The 8,091-nt window shown below is 40.9% G+C and overlaps 2 protein-coding genes across 2 annotated transcripts; both read right to left on the reverse strand.

The window, feature by feature from the left end:
• Positions 4,252-6,311, reverse strand: LOC104783696. Its single transcript, XM_010508817.1, has 3 exons — positions 5,881-6,311; positions 5,329-5,573; positions 4,252-5,078 (listed from the first exon to the last, which is right to left on the reverse strand). Exons 1-3 carry the CDS (start codon positions 6,309-6,311, stop codon positions 4,252-4,254), a joined length of 1,503 nt encoding a protein of 500 aa, XP_010507119.1.
• Positions 7,408-8,038, reverse strand: LOC104783697. The gene is made up of 2 exons (XM_010508818.1): positions 7,972-8,038; positions 7,408-7,919 (listed from the first exon to the last, which is right to left on the reverse strand). The coding sequence occupies exons 1-2, from the start codon at positions 8,036-8,038 to the stop codon at positions 7,408-7,410; spliced, it is 579 nt and encodes a 192-aa protein (XP_010507120.1).

Here is an 8,091-nt window from a genome sequence, read left to right on the forward strand (position 1 = left end):
ATAAACACTTTGCATAGTGAATGTATTGTTTAAAACTGTAACGTGCTAATACTTGAATAATTGTTAGACATATTATTAAAGAGTACGTACACATCAAAACGAATACGAAAAATAGAGAGAGTATACGCGATATATATGATATTGGTTACAGACTCACAAAACATAACAAAATTGTTCTTATTAGCTGTGCAAAAATTTTCAAAAATTAAAATCATATTGTACTAATTTTTTGGATGAAGAACTTATAATAAAATCAAATTCAAAGATTTAGAAGAAGAGAGAAAATAAATAAATAAAGAAGAAAATGAAAAAGATATAAACAAATTTCTCTCTCACTCCCATACACCTTTTATCTGTTGTCTATAAACCAAATAAAGTTTTAAAAACTGTCAAAATCTCCAATTAACCCTCCTAAAAGTACATTTAAGAAAAAAACTAAATAAGAGAAGAAAAACCACTCTAAATAACAAAATACCAAAAAATTGATTTTGGAAATGATAATCTAGGGTAGGAAAGATAAAATATAAATACAAATTTCTCGGAAAATAAATATTCAAGTGAAAAAAATGAAAAAAGAAAAATAAAAAGGACACAAAGATAGGAATAAAATTCTTAACTAGAGCAAAGATTTATTAGATGGATATATATATATATATAGTGAAACGACCTGACCCGCTTTTTTTAAATAATAAATAATAATAATAAATAAAATAATAACTAAATTACAATTAGTGGTCCCATACCCACTAACCACCTAACCACAATCACAAGCAAAAGCGGAAAATAACCAATACCAATAACCAATAAATAAGCAATGATAAACCAATGTTATAACATAAACAATATCCAAATACCAAACAACAGGAAACACCAAACCAGCAAACTAACAATGTTTCTAATGACCCAACTCTAGCAACCTAACAATGTCAGACAACATCTAATCGAGTCCCTAGAACATCCTTCTCTTCATTGCCTTGATTCCACGATCACACTTTGCCTTTACCTGCACCATAAACACAAATTGAGATGCATGAGTATTTGATAAACACTCAATGAGGCAATCCTTCCATCTACTGGGATATAAACACAAGCAACTGTAATCCCAGTGCCCAAACAATCAACACAAACAAACATATAAACCAGGAAAACAAAAATCATCTTGCTGGAAGGGAGGTGTCGACCGACACTACCCTACAGTGTCGATCGATGCCGCTTCACTGGTGTCGACTGACAGCAAGTGGTGTCGATCAAAACTACCTCTGCTACTGCGATCCGCACGAAGCCGAGAGTCGAATCTCGCTCCCAAACTCCACCAAATCACCCAATACTCAAAATCCAAGCCAAATACGTCCTTAGAAACCTGTAGCAATCAATCCCAGCAAGAAAAACACACAAAAAAAAACAGCAACGAACAAGCAAGAACAAGGAATCACAGACTTAGATCAGCCATGGTCATGCACTCACCTCTTTGCAGGAAGATTCAGCCCAACAGCAACGAATCCAACCCTCCTAGCAACCTTCTCACACGTCTCTAGCCCTGGATCTTCACTCACACAGCAAGATCTCTCCAAAAACGCCTTCAAATCTCACAAACTCTGATCAAAGGTCAATTAAAACCTAATGTGCACTCAACCACGATCTAGTGTTGTCGTCGTAACACTTCAGGGTCGAATCCACAGAGACCAAGTGATCCACTATGAAGTTGTATAGATCAAATATAGCTAAGGCAATGAGAAATATTGTTTTTCAAGTAACCGATTAATAAACAGAAAATAAATAAGAGTTTCGAAATCAAGGGAAGATATTGGGAGTTGGGAATCAATCAGGGGTTACAACCACAAATTTAGATGATAGATTGGGAAAGCAATAGATACCGTTCTTGAACTCAAATCTCGAATATAAAACTAACCTACTGTCGCATCATTAGTTATCTATGCAAGGAATTGAATAAACTCTAAACCGTCGTTTGAATCTAGCAATCCTAGCAAGCAATAAGTTCAAGTTTGATTTTGTTCACAAGGTGCCTTAACTTCAACTTTCGTTGGATAAGGATCACCTTGCTCACCTATGTTCTTTTCAAGCAATCCAACAACACTTTTTGATGCCTAGATGAATTAAACCTACTATCATAAACTAGGTAGCTAATCTAGTTTAAGCATTAAACACAACTATAGATGAAGAACACAAAAGATCAATCCCAAATCTAACAACCTAAGTTTAAAGAATCATAAAACCCCTTTTTGAAACCCGAAACCCAACAGAGAGACTACTCGGACATCGAACAAGAGCAACCACAAATCAAATATAAAAAAGACATGTTTGAATTGCCAAAGAAATTAATAGGGTTCAGAATTCTTCTCCAAAGGATTAGAAAGGATAAGAGATCTTCTCCAAAAGCTTACAAGTGCTCAAAATCTGCGTAGAATAAAACTTGTCTTTCTAGAGGTCGAGCCTCGTGCTTAAATACTAAAGTAAAACCCTAAAAGTCGGTTTAAAACGAAAAAAGAAAAGTTGCTTCGGGTACGGGCCGGATCGGTCGATCCGAATGTGGATCAGCCGATCTGGAATGTTTTTCTGCTCTCACTCCATCTGCTTGCTAGCCCGATCAGTCTTCAACCAATCTAGCTCCAGATGCATATTTTCATCACCAAAGCGCTCAGATTCCTTCCAAAGTCATCTAGAACCTGTAAAGACTCACACAAGACTAAAAAGAGTCTAAAGCACACTTGGACCTAACAAAAGACTCAAAACAAGTGTAAAAACTATGGTTAAAATCCTATAAAATACAGACACATCAATTCCCCCGGACTTGAATCTTTGCTTGTCCTCAAGCAAGAACAGACAAAAACTCAAGAACAAAGAAAAGGTTTGAAAGTGGAAACTCACATATTCTTGGGAACCTCTTCTTTGCGCTCCTCATCAAATCAAATTAAGAACTACTTTTTGTACTTTGCCCATGATTAGGATCAACACTCCCTACTCAGAACTCCACAACCTTAAAGAACCTTCAGCATCACCATTGTTGTCTCTCTACATCAGATTAGTAAAAAGGTGCGGTCTTACCATGGGAGTATCGATCATTGAACTTTTTGACTCCTTCAACCTTTTATCGCCTAAGACCTTCTTCATATGCTCCCTTTCCTCTCTCTTTTCTCACTTCCAAAGGATCGATTTTCCCTAATTTTCTAGGGTATCATTGTATTTTTTTATCGATCCTTTGCTCTTTTCTTTGGGACAGGTTTCCATGAGTTCTGAAGGCTGCACGGGTTTACGCACAACCCTCGGTTCACTTCTTTATTACCTAGATCCTTTTTTTTTCCTTTTTTGTTTTTTCTTTCTTTCACTTTCTTTTTACTGAGTACTGAATGGAAGAGAGAGGGGAAACATACTTTGCAAGGAGATGCATATGTCATGAGGCTTGAAGGGAGGAGTCTTGTACGATGTATACCAAGTCCCAAGGCAAGAAGTTAAATCCGGTTAAGTCCTTTCAAAGCTAGAGACAACTTCTGGTTCAATTAATTGTTCTCCTTGGTGAGTGTCTTTTGGGGCGTGTGGAGACTGCTCATGTTATTTCCAAGCTTCATTCAAAAATTAAAACTACTAAAGCAATCATAAGAGTGTTAGTTCAAAGCAAAAGATTCCTAGAAATGATCATAGTTCCCCATATTTTTTAGACTCGATAAAAATAAGAAAATGACTCAAAGACTCGAAAAAATCAAAAGGAAACAACCAAAGAAAACGACATCAATAACTTGGAGACATCCCTCCCCCGGACTTACTTCACACCGTCCCGGTGTGAAAGCAAAACCAAGAAAAGAACGAATCCCACAAAGAAAATAAGAAAAGATGAAAATGAAAAAGAAAGGAAAAGAAACAAAAACCTGTTATCTCGCATCAGGTGTTGGAGTGGTGTTGGCAAGGGTGGGGATCAATCGGTCTCGGAATGGGATCAACTGATCTGAAACATTATTGAACTTGGAGATACCCGCAGCAAACCAACGGGATAACCCGATCTGTAAGGAGGATCGATCGATCCGAAGCTCCTAGAACAAAAAGAAAATTCGCATATTCTGCGTTTGGAACCTTTTCCTGAAAACACTTAACACCGGACGTGATTTCACCGTAATAAATCCTAAAAACAAAACCAAAATCCTAAGACAAATAAAAAGAAAATGGTAAGCCAGCACAAACCCCATGGGTTGCCTCCCATTAGCACTTGTTTATAGTCTCGAGCCTGACTGTTCTTGCTGCCTAAGCAGCTTGGGATTCCTCCAAAAGAAGGGAGGTTTCTATCGGATCATAATCCACTAGGTACGGCTTAAGGCGTTGACCATTAACAATAAATTCTTTTCCCTCTTGTTCCCAAAGCACAACAGCACCATAAGGCATGACTTCCTTGATTCGAAAAGGTCCGGACCAACGAGAACACAACTTCCCAGGAAAAATCTTCAGCCTTGAGTTGAAGAGAAGAACCAAATCATTTGCAGCAAAGTCCCTGGGAATAATTTTCTTATCGTATCGAGCCTTGGTCCGCTCCTTGTATATCTTAGCATTCTCATAAGCATCCATGCGAATTTCATCAAGCTCATTCAGCTGGATAAGGCGTCTCTCTGCAGCCGTCTTGACATTGAAGTTCATCTGCTTAGTCGCCCATAAGGAATTATACTCGAACTCGACAGGTAAGTGGCATGACTTCCCATAAACTAGCTTGAAAGGAGCAGTCCCGATAGGCGTTTTATAAGCTGTCCGATACGCCCATAATACATCATCGAGCTTCATGGACCAGTCCTTCCTGGTTGAGTTGACCGTCTTCTCCAGAATGCTTTTGATTTTCCGATTTGAAATCTCGACCTGCCCACTGGTCTGTGGATGGTAAGGAGTGGCAACCTTGTGTGTCACGCCATGTTTCCTCAACAGGTTCGCAAAGAGCTTGTTGATAAAGTGAGTCCCCCCATCGCTTATAAACACTCTAGAAACACCAAACCGTGGGAAAATTATGTGCTTGAACATCTTGAGGACTACTTTCGAATCATTGGTAGGACTTGCTACAACCTCAACCCATTTGGAAACGTAATCCACTGCCACAAGTATGTAGAAATTTCCATAAGAAGGTGGAAAACACCTCGATCTCCAAAATAAAGTTATGTGGCATCTCGTTCCGCTTGCTTATATTCCCACGTCGCTGGCAGGAGTCGCATCGGGAGATAAATTCATGTGCATCTCGGAATAAGGTGGGCCACCAGAGGCCGGCTTGGAGCACTTTTGTCGCGGTTTTGAAGGTGGCGAAATGTCCTGCATAGTTGGAACCGTGACAGTGAAAAAGGATGCCTTGCACTTCTGATTGTAGAACACATCTTCTGTAGAGGCCGTCAGCACAATGCTTATAAAGATAAGGTTCATCCCAAAAGTAGCGTCGCACATCTCGTAGGAACTTCTTCTTAGTGTATCCAGTGAAATTCGGAGGTTCTTCTGCAGCACACAAGTAGTTTGCGATATCGGCATACCATGGGGAATCGTTACCTATCTGTTGAAGAACCTTGGCATCGGCCTTCTCCTTATAGCATCCATGAAAGCTGCAACCACATACACATTCTCCTCAGGTAGTCGGTCATCTATGGGGATCTCTTCATTGATTTTCAGCCTAGAAAGGTGGTCTGCCACACCATTCTCTACCCCTTTCTTGTCCCGTATCTCAATGTCGAACTCTTGCAAAAGCAGAATCCACCGCAACAGCCTCGGTTTAGCATCTTTTTTGGTTAACAAAGTAATGTAGTGCGGCGTGATCAGTATGCACATTGATCTTTGAACCGGCCAGATAGGATTTAAAATTTTCAAACGTAAAAAATTATGGCAAGTAGTTCTTTTTCTGTCGTGGCATACTTAGTCTGTGCCCCATCGAGTGTCCTGCTAGCGTAGTAAACAACATGTAACTTACCATCCTTGCGTTGTCCCAAGACTACTCCAACAGCAAAATTGCTTGCATCGCACATAACTTCAAATGGCAAGTTCCAATCGGGTGGCTGGACTATAGGAGCTGATATCAGAGCCTGCTTGATCGTTAGGAAAGCTTCCAAGCAGTCTGCAGTAAATTCGAAGGAGATGTCCTTGCATAGCAGATGGGTGAGTGGTCTAGCTATCTTGGAGAAATCTTTTATAAGTCTTCGATAAAAGCCAGCTTGACCAAGGAAACTGCGAACATCTTTCACTGTTTTAGGTGGTTGTAGACTGGACATCACCTTAATCTTGGCCTTATCGACTTCTATCCCCTTCTCAGAAATTCGATGACCAAGTACAATCCCATCGGGGACCATGAAATGGCATTTCACCCAATTCAGAACAAGGTGTTTATCCACACAACGTTGAAGAGCCATACACCAAAAAATCATCCATAAACACCTCCATAATATCTTCTATCAAGTCGGAGAAAATCGACATCATGTAGCGCTGAAAAGTGGTTGGGGCATTACATAACCCAAAAGGCATCCGTCGGTAAGCGAATGTGCCATAAGGGCAGGTGAAGGTAGTTTTCTCCTGATCATCCGGGTGAATCGGAATTTGAAAGAAGCCGGAGTAACCATCCAGGAAGCAGTAATAGGGGTGGTTCGCTAATCGCTCAAGCATTTGGTCAATGAATGGAAGGGGAAAGTGGTCCTTCCTGGTGGCTGCATTGAGCTTGCGGCAGTCGATGCACATTCGATGCCCTGTTACTGTACTGGTGGGGATCAACTCGTTCTTCTCGTTTGCAACTACTGTCACCCCTCCTTTCTTTGGCACTAGGTGGAGTGGGCTCACACAACTGCTGTCAGAGATTAGGAAAATAACTCCAGCTCCCAATAGTTTTAGGATCTCCTTCTTTACCACTTCTTTGAGGTTTGGATTTAGCCTCCTTTGGTGTTCAATGGACGACTTAGAAGGGTCTTAAAGGTGAATCCGATGTGAGCATAAATCCGATGATATACCTGAAATGTCATCTAAGAAATAGCCCAAAGTCTTCCTATATTTTCTTAACTCGCAGAGCAAGAGTGCGGTCTCAACATTATTCAGGTTAGAATTGATAATAACAGGATATGTGGAGTTGGGTCCAAGATAAGCGTACCTTAGCCCTTCAGGGAGTGGTTTTAAGTCCAACTTTGGAGCTTTGAGTTCCCTCCAGTCCTCCTGATTCGCCTTGTTCCCAGAGCAGGTCTCGGGATCGGTTGATCCATCGCTTGGAATGGTCAATCCATCGCTTTTATCGGTTATTTCCTCAGGAGGAGCCGGATCAGTCAGTCCAGTTTCCGGATTAGTCAATCCAGTTTGCAAATTTACGAATAGGACTTCATGTTCCAGAACTGCTGCAGCATTGAGTGTCCTCGCCATTTTTGCTGTTTCCTCAGACAGGTATCCCAGCTCTGGTTCCTCCTTCGTTTATGCCATGGCCAGGTGATCACTTGTACACACTTCTTCATAGATCTCATCATCTATTTCCCCTATTGTGTCAACCCAAAAGGTTTGGCCATCGATTGTGGGTTTCTTGGCCACTTTCTCCAGGTTGAATCTCAGGACCAAGTCATCCATGTGCAAATCAATTTTTCCCTCCCGGACGTTGATCATTGCACCAGCCGTGGCTAAAAAGGGTCTTCCGAGTAGAATGGGTTCTTGGGATTCCTCATCGAGTTTCAAAACAATGAAGTCCGTGGGTATGTAGCAGTTCCCAGTCTGCACCGGTAAGTTCTCCAAAACCCCTTCTGGACGTCGGGTAGAGCGATCAGCAAGGACTAAAGTGACCTGGGTTGGTTTGAAGGTGTAGAGACCAAGTCGCGTTGCAACGCTGAGCGGCATTAGGCTCACACTTGCTCCTAAATCGCAGAGACATTTGTTGAACTTGAGATCTCCTATTGTGCAAGGCAGAGTAAATGGTCCTGGATCTCCACATTTTTCTGGCATTCGATTTTGGAGCATTGAACTGCATTCTTGCGTGAGATACATTACCCCCTTTCTCCAAACTGAGCTTATCGGTGAGGATCTCCTTCATGTATTTCTTGAGAGATGGAACCATCCTTACTGCTTCGATGAAAGGTAGTCTGACTTGAAGCTCTCCTACCACTGATT

Source organism: Camelina sativa, chromosome 4, assembly GCF_000633955.1.
Source record: "Camelina sativa cultivar DH55 chromosome 4, Cs, whole genome shotgun sequence".
NCBI classification, from domain to species: Eukaryota; Viridiplantae; Streptophyta; class Magnoliopsida; order Brassicales; family Brassicaceae; genus Camelina; species Camelina sativa.